The following is a 17031-nucleotide window of genomic DNA, read 5'->3' on the forward strand; positions in this document are numbered from 1 at the left end:
TCTATTGGTTGGAGAAATTCTATAGGCACCTCTATTGGTTGGATAAATTCTACAGGCGCCTCTATTGGTTGGGTAAATTCTACAAACGTCTCTATTGGTTGGAGAAATTCTATAGGCACCTCTATTGGTTGGGTAAATTCTACAGGCGTCTCTATTGGTTGTTGCTACCTACAATTGTCCAGAGCGAGCGTTACATCTGTCAAATGCATCACTTCCTTTATGTGGCGTTATGCTGTGGTCGGCACCATGACAACGCGATAACACAAGAATTCGATTGGCGGTTGCTTCCACATTTTTGTATCGTTGGTTCAAGCTGCACTTTTCGGAGACTTTAACTTAAAAAAAATAATTTAACGAGTTCTTTAACGGAGAGAAATGCCGAAGAAAGTTCTGAGATTAACCGTGCACCTGAAAATCCAAGCGGTGGGTGTGAACAGCTGGCGATATTTTTCCGTTATCGGGGAGTGGGTGTGCGGCGGCTGGGCCTGCACCAGGAGGCGCGCGGTGGTGCTGATTGATGTGCTTGCTGACCAATAGGCCACGGGGAAATGGCCACCCCTTGCTGGGATTGGCTGCTGCTTATTAGCTTGATCCAATGGCAGGTGATAACGGGGGAGGGGAAGCTGCCGGGCGGCTGCGAAACTCCAGCACAAAAACCAACAGGCTGATTTGCCCCAGTTTGAGCCATCTAGAAAGAAAGATTTCTATTTATATAGCGCCTTTCACGACCACCAGATGAAATACTTTTTGGAGTGTAGTCACTGTTGTAATGTGGGAAACGTAGCAGTCAATTTGAGCACAAGCAAGTTCCCACAAACAGCAATGTGATAATGACCAGATAATCTGTTCTTGTGATGTTGGTTGAGGGATAAATATTGGCCAGGACACCCGGGATAACTCCCCTGCTCTTTTTTTGAAATAGTGCCATAATAATTTAATAACTTTTATTTTATATAGTGCCTTTTAATGTAGTAAAACATCCTACTTCACAACAGAAACAAAACAGATAAATTTGACACCGAGCTACAAGAGAAGAAATTAAAGCAGATGACCAAAAGCTTGTCTTTTACGTCCACTTGAGAGAGCAGAAGGGGCCTCGGTTTAACATCTCATCCGAAAGACGGCACTTGCTCAGCGCTGCATTGGAGTGTCAACCTAGATTTATGTGCTCGAGTCCCTGGAGTGGGATTTGAACCCACAACCTTTTGACTCTAGATGTAGTCTGATATTACTCTCCTGTTCATCCATTATATGTTTTATTATATCATAGAAACATAGAAAATAGGTGCAGGAGTAGGCCATTCGGCCCTTCTAGCCTGCACCGCCATTCAATGAGTTCATGGCTGAACATGCAACTTCAGTACCCCATTCCTGCTTTCTCACCTTGCTATGAAATCTTTTCCAGTTGCTGTAACTCATTTCCGATCAAATAATCTATGGAGTTTGGTTAGGAGGCGGCATATTAACTTTGAGGACCAACTTTTAAAATTAAGAATTATTCTTTTGAATGGGGGAAAAGCTGGATGTTGTAGAAGTGAATATTAGGGGTTCAGGTTCTCGACTGTTAAAAGCTACACTTCAAAATATACTTAATTGGCTGTAAAGTGCTTTGGGAAATCCTGAGGTTGTGAAAGATGCTATATCAATGCAAGTCTTTGTTTCTTTCTCTTTTTGAACATAAGAATTAGGAGCAGAGTAGGCCATTCGGCCCCTCGAGCTAGCTCCGCCATTCAATAAGATCATGGCTGATCTTCCTCAACTCCACTTTCCTGCACTATCCCTATATCCCCTGATATCCTTAATATTCAAAAATCTATTGATCTCGGTCTTGGATATACTCAACGACTGAACATCCACAGTTCTCTGGAGTAGAGATTTCCAAAGATTCACAATCCACTGAGGTGAAGAAATTTCTCATCCCAGTCCTAAATGGCTGACCCCTTATTCTGAGACTGTGACCTCCTGGTTCTAAACACCACAGCCAGGGGAAACCGCCTCCTTGCATCTACCCTGTCAAGCCCCTTTCAAGAATTTTGTGGGGCTGAGATTGAGGGGCTAAGCCTTACCAACTGTGGCAGACAGATGGGCCGACTCAATAGTGAATAATCAAGGGGCGGTAGGAAAGGGGGAACTTAATACAATCACTAGCACTAAAGAAGTAATACTCTGTAAAATAATGGGACTAAAGGCGGACAAGACCCATAGACCCGATGGCTTGTGTCCTTGGGTCCTAAAAGAAGTGGCTGCAGAGATAGTGGATGCATTGGTTGTAATCTACTCAAATTCCCTGGATTCTGGGGAGGTCCCAGTGGATTGGAAAACTGCAAATGTAATGCCCCAATTTATTAAAAATAAGGAGGCAGTCAGAAAACAGGAAACTATAGACCGGTTAACCTAACCTCTGTCGTTGGGAGGATGCTGGAGTCCATTATTAAGGAAGCAGTAGCAGGACATTTGAAAAAGCATAATTCAGCCAAGCAGAGTCAGCATGGTTTTATGAATGGGAAATCATGTTTGACAAATTTGCTAGTGTTCTTGAAGGATTTAACGAGCAGGGTGGATAAAGGGGGACCAGTGGATGTTATGTATTTGGACTTCCAGAAGGCATTTGACAAGGTGCCACATAAAAGGTTACTGCACAACATAAAAGTTAATGGGGTTGGAGGTAATATATAGTAGGGTGCCGCAGGGATCAGTGCTGGGACCCCAACTATTTACAATCTATATTAACGACTTGGAAGAAGGGACTGAGTGAAATGTAGCCAAGTTTGCTGATGATACAAAGATGGGAGGGAAAGAAAATTGTGAGGAGGACACACACAATCTGCAAAGGGATATAGACAGGCTAAGTGAGTGGACAAAAACTTGGCAGATGGAGTATAATGTAGGAACATGTGAGATTATCCACTTTGGCAGGAAAAAATAGAAAAGCAAATTGCAATTTTTCTCCATTTAAATTATAAAGTGTTGCACTGCAGAAGTAGAATCAGTTTGGGTGGAGCTAAGAAACAGCAAGGGGCAGAAAACATTGGTGGAAGTTGTTTATAGGCCCCCAAACAGCAGTTGTAATGTTGTAATGTAGCAATGACTTGGATGAAGGGGCCAAGTGTAATGTAGCCAAGTTTGCTGATAATACAAAGGTGGGTGGGAAAGCAAGTTGTGAGGAGGACACAAAGAATCTGCAAAGAGATATAGACAGGCTAAGTGAGTGGGCAAATATTTGGCAGATGGGAGTATAATGTAGGAAAATGTCAGGTTATCCAGTTTGGCAGGAAAAGTTCCCCTTTATCCACCCTGTTTGTTACATCCTCAAAGAACTCCAGCAAAATTGTCAAACATGACTTCCCCTTCATAAATCCATGCTGACTCTGCCTGACCGAACTTTGCTTTTCCAGTTACAGTCTGCCAACCTGACAATAACCCGTTTATTCCTACTCTCTGTTTTCTGTCTGTTAACCAATTCTCAAACCATGCTTGTATATCCCACGAGCCCTAATTTTGTTTAATAACTTATTGTGTGACACCTTATCGAATGCCTTCTGAAAATCCAAATACACCACATCCAATTGTTCCCCCTTATCTATTCTGCAACCTCACAAAATGAACAGATTTGTCAAACATGGTTTCCCTTTCATAAATCCATGTTGACTCTGCCCAATCCTATTTATTATTTTCTAAATGCCCTGTTACCACTTCCTTTCAATAATAGATTCTAGCATTTTCCCTACTACTGATGTCAGGCTAGCTGGTCTGTGGTTCCCTGTTTTCTCTCTCCATCCTTTCTTAAACAGCCAGGTAACATTTGCTATCTTCCAATCTACAGGAACCTTTCTAGAATCTATGGAATTTTAGAAGATGACAACCAATGCATCCACTACCTCTATAGCATGGGATTAAGGGGGAAATTTAAATATCAGAGCACCAACTTTAAAAAAAATTATTTAAAAAAAATCTGCAGTTTTTAAGTGTTCTTCATTGAGAACAATGAGACGCCGTACTTGTAAAATTAAAGACTTTGATCAGTAATTAGGACTTAGTATACCATTTTAAAAACCTGGGTACTCCTGATTGAACAAGGCTTAACTTTTTCATTTGTCTTTACAGAGAGAATAGTGAGTAAATAGTTTAATTCATGACAAATCAGTGATTTCTGTTTCGAGTCAGCGCACCCTGTGGAGGAGCGGTGTATCTCTGACAGAAAATTCCAGATTTCCGCATTTAGCTGCGCATGTGCAGACGCCTGATGTTGCTGTCAGTTTTACCCAGTACTAATGGCAATTGCTGATTGCCTCATCTTTATTACTACTGCAAATTTTGGGCCAATGTGGTGGGATATGGTTATTCTGGCTGTTTATGAATTGGAGAAACCGATGGGGAGCAATAGTTGTTGTGGCTGCTGGGTGGTTAATGCACCTGAAATGTAAAGAAACATGTTGAGAGGAATGCATTTGGGAGAAGGAGGTGGTGTTGGTAAAAATAAATTAAATCTTTGAGGGCTACTATGGATAAGAAATAATGTGATAGGACTGGGGTTGTGCGGCTGTGGCTGCTTTTAACATTTTTAAAAGGTCTCGAGTATAGCTGTTATGGCCACTTGAAGTGAAAGAAAGACTTGCATTTATATAGCGCCTTTCACGACCACCGGACATCTCTCAGCATTTTACAACCAATGAAGTACTTTTTGAAGTGTAGTCGCTGTTGTAATGTGGGATACGCAGAAGCCAATTTGCGCACAGCAAGTTCCCATAAACAGCAATGTGATAATGACCAGATAATCTGTTTTTTATTCTGTTGAAGGAGGGATAAATATTGGCTAGTAGAAAACAGAATTGGCAGCAGCTACTTCTAAAATTTCAAAAACACTGTCCAAGGTGGAAGGGGCAGTTTTTGGAATTTAACAAGTTGGTAAGAGTTTTTGGAGAGAAGAAGCCCTGGAGTCATTTATAATATATATCTGGAAGTCAGGAGACAGCAGTGATTCGTTTATAAAAATTTCAAGAATATTAAATGCTTAAATGGCACAGGGGGTGCGGAATCCTGGGTCAACTACGTGTAAAGGCATCAGGTGCATTAATGGTGAGAAGCAATACCCAGGAGTCGGGTGGACTGGGCAGAGTTGACTGGCACCTTAATGATGGCAAAGGATACCTGTGAGTCAAGAATTTTAATGGCGGGGATATTAATTTAAATTTAATATAAAATGATGTTTTGTAGAGCTTCTCGATCTCAAATCTGCTGCAAATAATATAATAGGAGGATATGCGCATTCTATGCAAGACCATAGCTTCATTCACTCGAGGTACTCTTTCCTCTGAAACAGAAGGTAGTGGACTCAAGCCTCACAGCAGGACTTTAGCACCTAATCTAGGTTGACCAGTACAGAACTGAGGGATTGACTACACTTCAAAAGTAATTAATTGACTGCATACTGCATTTCACATTCTATATTATTATATTTGTGGTCATTCTATCTTTCTTGTACGTAACCCTTTCTGAGGCATGATTTTTGAGTAACCCTTTAAGTGAATATTTTGCCATTATACCTTTATTGATTGATCTAAAGTAAAGCAGCAACAAATCAGACTGAAAAGGGAGGGAATGTACTTTTCAAACTAGTTTGCCAATGAGAAACTACTAAGCACTTACGAAAATGACCAATCCTGAATGGCAAACCTACCAATTTTTAAAAAGAAAACCAGAATGAATCAACTGAATCACTCACTTTTTTAAAAAAAAACTTTCATTGTCATTTATTCCTCAGCAAATTGAATTTCTAATATCCAAAATAAGGTTTTAAACAACGTTTTTAAAAAAAAAAAAAATTTCACAATACTACAGGGTATCCACTTTTGCATTTTATAATGCCTTCCAAGTGTTTACTTCAGGGCCTCAGCTAGTCTCAGAAGTTTGTGCTTTGACTGGATATTTTTCCCCAGAATAGTTGTAGAGTTTCCAATCACATCTATGCATTCTAAACCATGTGCATTTTGCATATTTTCCCAGTGTCGAATCTCTGCTTTATAAGCATGTACTGTTTGCAGAAGTAGGTTTCTGAGTTGATGTAGACGTTATATCCCCTAATTCTATGAAGAATTATAAGTGTCTTTGCTTTTTCCAAAACACTGAAACAAATTGGAAATTAAATTCTTAAAGCTTTATTTCAGGCAAGTCTTGTGATTTAAAATATTAACAACTGTGATTGCCACATCTGTGATGAGTAGTACATATGGATTCTTTGTTACCAAAAAACAAACCAAGATTGGAAAGGTTAAGAGGATCTGGCCCTGTTTTTTTTTTCCAGCCTTGTGGTATAGATTTATTTCCTGTGAAAACCTGGTAGGAGTGATACAGGAGCTGTTGTCCTTGGGGAAGTCTTAAACATACAAAAATCATAAATGGCTTGAACACAAGAGTCAGTGTAATCACACACTTATTACACAGCCTGATTACCATACTAAACTATATGAATTACATGTGGAAGTTTATATTATTTTACACAACAGATGTTATCTGTACCATGATTTAGTGCAGCACGTAGATGGGCAGAGTGTGACTTGTATTTTTCCCCACATTGAGTAGCCTACAGTTTTGCTAATAACGCTGCAAGTCTATGGCCGGGCGTGAATTCAGTGCTCATTGGAGGCATGTCTTTCACACAGTTACGCAGAATTCAGCTACAGCAGCATAGCACTGATTGATTTGAGGTCATTTTGTCAGTGTGCGTTAGCAGATGGAAGGCTCCTCCACCGCACTGGCTCCTTCCGTAACCGCTTTGACGCACTTTGCCATTGGCTGGGAAGCTCTGCTGATTTTTCAAATGCTTTAAACCCAGCTGGAGGATTATTTCATTGGCAGCTATCCATTGTCAATCATGGCAACCAATTGTCTTTATTTCGACTGAAAATCCAGCTAAAAATTCATTCTCTTCTGAACCACTTTTGGGGCTTAAGGCCAATTTTTTTTTTCTGTAAAAAATTTGGAAATTACAAAGTGTGATCTTTTAAGCAGTTGATGAATTAATTTTTGTTAAATTTCCATAAACTATCAGCAAATTTACTAATAGTTATTGAATGCTTTAAGGCTGGTACATAAAGACAAAAGCTGCCTGACAATGGGGAAAGCAGTGTGGGGGGGGTGGAAATTGGTGGATAACACAAAATATGTTATGGATGGGTTGTGATGGATGAAAGGGCATGAAGGTTTAAAATTGCATTATTGTCAAAAATGAGTGGTCTCAATTAGTGTTGATAATGGTATAACATTTTGGGCTAGAAATCCCGTTTGGGTGATAAATATCGCCGGGCACTACACAAGTGAATCCGACGTGAACGTCCGGTTTAGTGCTCCGGGAGGGAAGTGGAGCGCTAAATCAAGCGCTACCACTTCTCTTGGTGCGCTAAGTGGAGCAAGAGGGGTAGTAGCGGCAGAACGCAGCACAGTGTCCCATGCAGTGCTGACAGATACACAGGCTCCTTCCTTCTCTTAAAGGGAAGGGGTAATGATGAGATCATTTCAAGGTGTGGCTGGGAATCGTGGGTGACGGCACCTGCAATATGTGAAGAGCAGCCCCAAGCTCTGAGTGCAGGGCTGATCAATCGCAGAATGGAAAAAAAAACAGCACACTGGAGTGATAAAATTTTGGCCTACCTGACCACCGCTGCCTTTAATTACCGTTCCCCAAGTGGCCGGCCTAGGTCACAACGCCTCCTGCAGCTGCCGCTTTTGACGTCCGGCAGTGCTGCGGGGGGCGGAAGCAAATTTAAGATCCGGGGCCATAATGAGGCGCTGCGCACTGGATGATGTCACCACCTCCAGGGCGCAGGAGATCGAGGTGGTAAGTTTTAATGCCAGCGCTACCCGCCATGCAAGTTTGTGAGTGTTGATAATTTTGGCGTGCCTCATCGGTAAGCCCCTCTCCTCCTCCCCCCCCACCCCCAGAGGTGCTAATGGGAGGCACGAAGGAGGCGAATTTCTCCTCCCTAATTTTTCTATATCAGTATTGTGATCCTTTTTATTTCAACTAATGTTTTTTTAGGTTACCTGTCCTGGGGTGTTCCTACCTGAAAAAGATGATGTCTACGTCAGTGTATGTATGTTAGGAAAATTCCTGAAAACCAAGTTTCTCCCTTCTATCTTTCCATTGACCTTCAATGAGAAAATGAAGATTGAAAAGGTACAAGCTTCAAATATTTTCTAAAGAAAGAAAAAGATCTAAACATTGGAAATATGAATGCTAGAAATACACAGAAGACCAGGTAGCATTTGAAAGACGAAAGACAAGTTCAGAGATAATCATTTCTAATAAAGGACCTCCAACTGAACTGTTAAACCAACTTTCTCTTTCTGATGCTAAGGGGCCCTCTGTGTAATTCCAGCATTTTTTGTTTTTATGTTGGTATTTTCTAAATGTAAAATATTTAACTTTTTTTTTAGCAGTTCAGCTTTGTGAGATTTAGCTTCAACAGTTGAATTTACATACCAGTCACTACACTTGAAAGTAATTCAATGTCTGTGAAGAGCTTTGAGACATTTCGGAGAGATCGGAGAAGGCACTATAAATGCTACTTTCATGTTGCTCTAGTTCAGTGATAGTGCCTCAAGCTTCTATGACATTCCAGAAATGGAATCCAGACCAAGTGCAGTCTCCAGGTTAAGTGGAAATAGAGGAGGAGGATAATTGGGCCAAGGCACACAGATATAATTCAGTCCTCATTATAAAGTTCTACTCTGTTTTTATTTTTATATTTCCAGTATAAACTCCATGTCCACATTTATAATGGCCCCTGCCAATGTTATGCTATTATATATTAAATTTGATACATTGTGTGCATATAGTACCTATTTTTATATAGGCCTGATTTTTTTTTAAGTATTCAGTTAAACACTAAGTGATTAGGGTCTTCTCTTTGTTTTTCTGAAAATAAATGATCAAATTGAACCCTCTGCCCAATATTGTCTCGATTTTTCTGAAACTGTTTTTTTTTTCTCTCCCAAGTAAGTTAATTCTAAATTTAGGGGGGGGGGGGGTTTACAAACATTTACAAATAAATAGCCATCAATAATAAATGATAAATCAATAAATAAACCAATCAATCAAAAAAACTTAAAAAATTAAATATCACTCAATAAATAAAAAAATATTTCTACTGCAGCACCGGGGAGAAGGGAGCGCGCGAGAGCGAGAGCGAGAGAGAGAGAGAGAGAGAGAGAGAGAGAGAGAAGAAAAAAGGAAAACAAAGCCGGTCTCCACCGAGGCCTTCAGGCGGGGCCTGTCCCCAGCGAGAAGCCGCAGGGGGTGGGCCCCACCGCCGAGCTAAGATGCGTCAGGCCACTCGGCCCGGAATAGGGACGACGTCCCTTCGGTCTGGGATAGGGTCGTCGCCCCGGAAACAGGACGCGCTGGGAGGGCCTGGAGCTACTGTGCACACGCGCAGCTGCCGACACTGTTTTTGGCGCAGGGCTGTAGCTCCGTCCCCAGCAGCTCCTGCTGCACCGCGCCGAGGTGGAAATGGGCCTACAGCTATCGGAGAATCACGAGGTAAGTATTCAGCGCAATTTTTGTTCTATAAATTAGGTGGGCCTCTCTGATGTGCGCCGTTCTAGTGGGCATCTGAAACTTGAGCCCTATATGTTGGTGCACTTGGCTCCAGCCCAGCCACTGTCTCCAATGTGAATGCCTCTCACCCTTTTAATTGACTTGTTTGGGGCCAACTTTGAATCCTGCTACTGTGGGTAAAATAAATAGTTCCTTCTGGTGGCCCATTTTCCCTATAAGGCAACTTCTAAAGTCTGCTCTGCTCTGCTCCATAAGTTCCCACCACCCTTCTCTTTTTTTTTTCCCCCCCCCACCCCCAAAAAAATATTCACGAAAGAGTTGATACGTTAGGGAATCAGTGTTGATTGGAGAAAGGGTACGATAAGTGGGTGGGAGCTGATTGGCAGATACAGAGGGTGAGTGAGTCTTGTCACCAAGATGCATACGTAAGGGGTAGGACAGGAGGCAACATATTGGACTGCAGGAGTGAAAGTCAGGCATGAGGCTGGAACACAACATCCTTTCTAGTCCTTTCCAATTGTCACTTCTTTCACATTTCTTTCTGCTGTCGCCTTGTTCCTCCATAACTTTCCTGCAGTCCTGGTCAGATCTTTCCTTTCCTCCCATGACTTGCGGACCATTCCCAGATCCCTCACCAGGCATTACTCTTGCGAGTACCTTCACCACACCGACTTCAAGATGGCGGCTCACCACCACCTTCTCGAGGGCAATTTGGGATGGGCAATAAATGTTAACATTGCCAGCGACATCCCCATCTTGTGAATGACTTAAAGATCAAAAACTCACTTTGCAACCTGCTACCAAACCAAAGTCCATAGCCCAGACTGTTGCCTTCAATTTGCTGGACTGTGACTTTGGCTGGGTCCTGTGACCAGTGTTCCACATACGACTGTAAAATATGGCTGATGACCATTGCACTCTCCTATCATTGACTCATCACTCAAAAGGCAAGAAGAGGAAAAAAATCTAAAGAGAGGCAAAAAAGAAAATGGTAGAGGGAAGCAGGAGAGAAAGAAGCGCAGGAGAGAAAGAAGCACAGAAGCGTAGGGACATGGGGCTCAATTTTCCCAAGTGATCTGCGCCGTTTTTTAGGCGTGCACCGTTTTTTTAAAATATCCAAATTTCCCCAAAGATTGTGCGCCAGCGTAACTCAGTTACTTTCTTTTTAGGTTAGTTTTTTTTTGGGTAATGTCTGCGTCAGTTTTTCACACTTTTATGCAAATTTGGCCAACTTGCATTTTTCCTAGGATGGCGTATGTGACCACTCTTGAAAAACCTTCTGGACACTTCAGAAAAACCAGCACACATTAAAAAAAAATGGCACAGAACGATGCCATTGTTTTGGGGCAAAGTTCTAGAGCGAGTCAAGAACACATTAAATATGCATGATCAAGCTCAATAATTTCAAACTTAAAACGCAGAAAATAAAAGTTTAATGCAATTCTTTAATTTTGGATTTTTTTTCCAAAGTGCCATGCCACCACTGAACGTCTCCAAACCGGGCTCGACGATCGGAGCATCGGCTGGCAGAATCACTCCCTTGCCCGGACACTGGCTCGGCTTCAAAAGAAGCCCCGGAGGGGTTGGGGGTGGGGGGCAGTGCGGGTGTTTGGAAGCCTAACTGAAGGGATGAGATCCCTCTCTCAATGCAGCAGCATCAAAAGAAGCCTGAGGGGGGTGGGTGTTTGCTGAGCCCATTCTGCCGGACGACCCTCGAACCTGGTGAGAGACGTTCGGTTAGTGGTGGGGTGGTACTTTGGAAAAAAAAATCAGAGAATTGCATTACACTTCGTTGCCCCAAATGTCCTCATTTGAATGTCTAGCTTCCCGTTCTAAGCAAGCCTATTGCGTATACGCAGACCAGGGTGTGGTCGATACTAGGATGTCGACCTTGGGGAGAGAGACAACAAAGAAGCTTGTCCTGCTGTTTTGAGCTTCTTGCAAAAGTACAATTTAATTGCGGGAACAATACTGACAATGCCATACCTCATGCAAGCCTTCTGCATGATGGTGCTGCCGAGGAGATGATTGATTTAACGTCATCGCAGAGGAACCTCTGAGCACGTAGGATGATGGGCAGCAGGCCTTACAAAACAGTAACAACAATAATAACAACAACAGCAAAGAAAGGCTGCACCCATCTCTCCTCCACCTTATTCTAAGACTGCCCGCTGCGCTTGGTCTTGTTGATTCCACCCCTGCCCGCAGGCAGTGGTGCAGTGTTTCTTGGTTTGGTATCAAGCTTATTCTTTCGAACATCTCGGGTAATGCACACTTCTTAATTGGGGGTGGGTGGTAATGTGGAAGGCCCGGCTTGGGCCTCTTCAGAGGCTGGTCTGGGGATTGAAGTGGGAGTGGCAGTTGATTCTGTCAATGGGCGCGGGGTCTGGGCGTGTTTCCTTATTGCAGCAGCTAACTCCGATATTCTCTCTCTCATGTGCCCCGACAGTGTTTCAACAACCTGCAACATTCTCTCCCTCATGTGCACTGACAATGTTCCGATTTCTCGTGAGAGTGTTGTTACTTCTCCCAACAGTCCCGATACCTCATCACCCACCCCACCGATGGTATCCAGGAGTGATTGTGTAAGGTCAATGCTCTCCGCACTCATTGCCATCATCTGAACCACATCTGTTCGATCCTGCACCTCAGGAGAGTGCTGTTGAGTTCTCCTTCCCCTCCCACCCTGGGTGTGGCTCGCTGCATCCCACTGCGACCCGCAGTCTCGAACGGTTGGGCCTTGGGTGAGCCTCACTGCACCCCACTGGAATCCCCAGCCTCGGACTGTGAGAAACCATGGAATGTCCCACCAACACTCGTACCACTCAGGAAAGGGCCTGGCACCTCAATGGGCGGTACCTGCACCTCCTCCAGAGTGAGTACAACAGTGTGGGCTTCATCCATCACCTCACCCTCACCCCCATGCTCTTGGTCTGGAAGGTGGGATTGGAAGAAACTTTCCTCTTCAGGCTTGTCCGCATCCGAATCTTCTGCATTGGCTTCAGCCTCGTCAGGGGTGGCCTCAAGTTCTGCAAAATATAACAGAACAGACAAATGGTTAGCAGCAGAGGAGGGGGTTGGATGGCATAAGTAGGCGCGCACAGCGCAGGCAGCAGGCTCATTTGAAGGACCACAATGAATGATCGCACATTGCATCAACCAAAGCGTAGCTGACGGAGACATCCCCATGAACCAAAGCCTGGCTAGCCCGCGCAGTACTTAACATTTAGCAAAGCCAGACTGGAATTTGTAGGACTTGCCCTCTCCCTCGAGTATGGACCCAGCTTGTGCAATGGTAGTTGCTTTTCTACAGGCAGGATCCATCAAAGCAGCGACCCTGTCTTCCAAGGGTGTCGGTGTGTGTAGATTTGCTTGGCCTCCTCCTGTTTGAGTTCTTTCCCTTTTGTTGTGTGCCATCTTCCTCTGCAAAGATGAAAATATAACTTTTTAGAGAGTGTGCCTTTCTGCTGGGTGGGACATACAGGTGGTCATACTTACAATTGCCATTCCATGGAATAACTGAAAATATTACTTGCACTAACTACTTGACCAAGGTCCTGCCACTTCTTTTTGCACTGGCCTCCAGACCTCTAGGTGGTCACCATTGCACAGTAATCTTCTGCAAGTTGGTTCCAGCGTTTCTTCGTTTCTTTTGGTGAAACTTTTATGTGACCTTTGCTGGTGTCCAGCTCTTGCCATCTGGCCTCAATTACAGTAACCAGTGCCTCCACTTCAGCCTGTAAGAAATTCTTGGTCCTTGAGCTGCGTTGCATCTTGCATTGCAGTTCCGTTTTTTTTTGTTTTTACTGAGAATTAAAGTTCTCGCACACAAGTTGTTCTTTTAAAAATGGCCGAATGCAGACCTGGAGCTGTACTGGGCATGCCCACATCACATCAAAAACGTCCTTTTTGTTTTGCACATGCGTAGAAGCGGGAGCATCGTTTTTTCGGCGCAAACATTAGGCTCCACCCCACTGAAGCTAAAGGACAGGCTGCGCAGCGCCACTTTCAAAAAATAGAACGGGAAACTTGCTAGTTATTTTTTTTGGAGTAGTCGGGGCCAAAACAAACGAGTGTAACTCTCGCAGTACGCTTAAAAAAAACGGCATTGGGGAAAATTGAGCTCCATAGAGAGAGAAGCAACAGCGTAATGTCAAGAAACAGACAGTATGCTTCAGCTTACCATGGGCAACACTAGAGGAGATGCATAATATATGCATATCTGTAATATGTTGAAAAATTTTGCATCTATCATGCACCTCATATCCATTTTACTCTTATCCCATTTTTCTATCATGGCCACTTCCGTCACATCTGGGTATTAGTTTTAACCTATATAGACTGTAGGGTGTGTAAATTCACTATTATAGTTACCTTTCAGTACTTCCAATGTTGGGTCGTGCTTCTGCTCTTCCATGCCCTGTCTCCCAGGTCAGTTTGCTGAAATAGTGTTGGAGGTTAGTTTAAGTATATTGAAATTTAAATTTCTTTTAAAAATACATTGATTTAAATGCCTCAGTCAAGCTCATTTTATTTCCTTAAGATAAACTTTATTTAAGGCCTCAGTCCTTTGCTATCTCCACTCACTTGCCACTGGGCCTGCCTATCCTTGCTGTTGGTGAGCTTTGGGACTTCTCTTCTTGAATCCTTCTATTGAATCTATGCCGTCCTTGCCCATTAGCCCTGCCTGTTGGTGACCTTGGCTGCCTGTCTACCTTGATTGCTTGGTGTACATCCCCAACTGAGCTTCTGGCTATCAGTCTACCCTCTGGCCACCCCTCCCTGTTTCCCAATGCACTAAGCTGCGAAACCAGCAATTTGTTTTTAAAGCATTGCTAGCATTATAGGCCGGAATTTTGTTTACCTGGGCGGGTTGGGTATGGGTGGTCACCGTGGTGGGTCGTGAGTGTTTATTCCACTCTGCTCCTGAAATCTACTTTGCGTTAGTGGGGCTTATTAAGCCTGCCCTCTGTGTTACCCGACCCTATTAAATGGTGTGGATCTGATGACATAATTGATGTGTTTTCAGTTGGGATATTTAAAGGAGCCATGGCCACATTGTATTTGAAGGTTCATCAAGGAGTGTGCAGGCAGCACATTGCATAATTAGTCTGCTGCAGACATTTCCAGAGATGACTGTACAGGGATAGAGTGCTGCACCTAGGTTATCCGATGACTCCCAGGGAGTCAGAGCACGCAGGGTGGTTCTCTTCCCTTCGAATGGGCGGAAGCGACATCCCCAGGAGACCAGAAGAACCTGGCTCCAAATAGTTGAGGCGGTAAACAGTAGGGATATTGTGAGGAGGGCCTGGGTGCAGTGTTGCAAATGCTTCAATGATCCCATTAGATCAGGAAAGGGGAGTACAAAGCCACACTCAGCTTCATTCTGCTGTACCTCTCGTCACATCCCCACTACTTCCCAAACCTACTGCTGCACATTCTTGCACCAACATATCTTGCATGTCCACCCATCCCTCTCTCTCTATCTACATACTCACAGCCTCATCTGACTAGCCACCCTCGCACTCATCCTAACGAAATCATGCCAACTAATGTAAGACTTAGGGGATGAAATTCAGCCTCCCGATAAGGCCTGTTCCTGCCGGAAAGCGGCGGTGTCGAATGGCCGCTGATTTGTGGTCGGGTAGCCGCCGCTTGCAAAATTCTCCCCGCTGTTTTTTCCAGCAGTCCCCACTTTCATTGCGCTGGTGCCCAATCATTTTAAGAGCTTCATCAAAGCGCACACCGTCGATGTCCCACCCCGCAAGCAAAATTCACTTCAGAAAATCTTCTGGCCGCTGCTCAGTGCCCCCGACAGTTTTTTCTGTTGGCGCACTGTTTATACAGTGTGTGTGAAATAACGATGCGGCCTCCATTAAAAGGGAGGGCGCACAGCCGTGGCCGGCATCTTACTTTTTTTTTTTTGGCGGCTGACTGCCAGGTAGGCCCTACAGTTATGCCCATGAGTTTGGCCGGGCCGCCAACAGCTCCTTGATGGCCCAGTGGATCGAACTTTAAAAAGCTGCAGAGCTCGTAGTGGCTCTCCCCTTTAACTGAAGGGGAGAGACGTGTTGACGCGCTAGTGCGATAACTTCACCAAGATTCTTAAGGGTCTGACTGACCGCAGAAGAGAGACCATCCCGCCTCGACTTCCACCCCCATTATGACTGACTTCCGCCCTGCTCGAGGAAAAAAAACAACAAAGAGCTGAATTTTGCAGGTTTCCAGAGGTTGAATGCCATCAGTGGCGACCTAACAACAACAACAGAGGAAGCTGCCGTAGAAGTTTCAGGAGTCGTCATACAGCTGGAGGTGGGAGGCGGAGAGAGGGGGACATCTCACCCACATAGTGACAGAATTACATATCGTGCAGCTATATGGCATACATCAGTCACTCATATAGGGAGTGATGTCAGCTGCAAATGAATGCTCATCATTTGCATAATGGTATCTGTACCCATATGACATATCTAGCTCATCCCTTTACTCTCCCACAGGTCTATCAAGTGCCCCCTCCCACTGTCCAGGGGAAGAGGAAAATGACAACTCCCAGGAGCCTCCAGCCTCTGAGAGCCCCAGACATAAGCACACCTAGCACCAGTGCAGATACACACACTTCGGTGGGTCCCATGTGAGAGAGTTGTGTTGTCACCTGGTGTCTCAACTCACAAGTGAGCAAAAGTGGATCGTGGAAACAGGGACAGCATTGGAGACTCCTAACTGGTGAGCGTAGGATGCCCTCGACTCTGCTCAGCTGTACGCTGACACTGAGCCTCGGGTGCCATCTAGAAAGAGGAAATTCCTGGAGGTGCAACAAGAAGTGCAGGAGGCTTTGATGGGTTTTACGAGCACAATGTCTGAAAATGTGCAGGGAATGGAGGTGTCCATCGCCAACATGAGCACCACCGTGTCACAGGCGATGGTGTCTGTAGGCTCTTCCATTGATAGGATAGCCACCTGCATGGAGCAGCTGATGCGCCACTCACAGGAGCACGTTATCTATGTAGAATAGATGACTATTGTAATGTATGCACCTGTGAATATGCTCACACCTTTGTAGAGCTGTTGAAAAAAGGGGCAGTTAAGTCTCTGGAGTGTCCCCCAGATCGGGGGGCACTTGATCTAACGTGTATTTTGTTCCCCCCCCCCCCCCCCCCCAAAAGAGTTGTAGAGCTGTTGAGTTATGAATGGCTTAGCTAGTCTCGTGATGTTCACAAGACTCAATAAAACTCTAGCCAATTGGGTTCAGGGGCTCCACGATGAGGCAGGTGGTTGTGAGCCTGGTGGATAAACTGGTAGTGTCATTGTTAAACCTTTGCTAATAAACTAACTAGTTCATAATAGCAATGTGTTGCTATGAATTCTTAATCAAAGAATCCATGAAGCAAATACATTACAGATATCTATGGACAATAGATGAGTACCTAATATAGGATAGATGGCTACCTATGGAGAATAGATGGCAGAGGCTCATA

The 17031-nt window shown here is 44.1% G+C and overlaps 1 protein-coding gene across 3 annotated transcripts in view; it reads left to right on the forward strand.

Moving 5' to 3' along the window:
* The first annotated feature begins 248 nt into the window (after positions 1–248).
* Positions 249–17031, forward strand: part of spata6 (spermatogenesis associated 6) — a 187641-nt gene continuing 170858 nt past the window's right edge. For all 3 annotated transcript variants that reach the window (XR_011594060.1, XR_011594061.1, XM_070886907.1), the window contains exons 1-2: positions 249–423; positions 8036–8173. Coding sequence is in view for 1 of the 3 variants with exons in the window: in XM_070886907.1 (XP_070743008.1) it covers positions 376–423; positions 8036–8173 (186 nt within the window). In the remaining 2 variants the exon portion in view is untranslated. The remainder of the gene's footprint in view (positions 424–8035; positions 8174–17031) is intronic.

The sequence above is a fragment of the Pristiophorus japonicus genome, chromosome 8 (assembly GCF_044704955.1).
Source record: "Pristiophorus japonicus isolate sPriJap1 chromosome 8, sPriJap1.hap1, whole genome shotgun sequence".
In the NCBI taxonomy this organism is placed as follows: Eukaryota; Metazoa; Chordata; class Chondrichthyes; family Pristiophoridae; genus Pristiophorus; species Pristiophorus japonicus.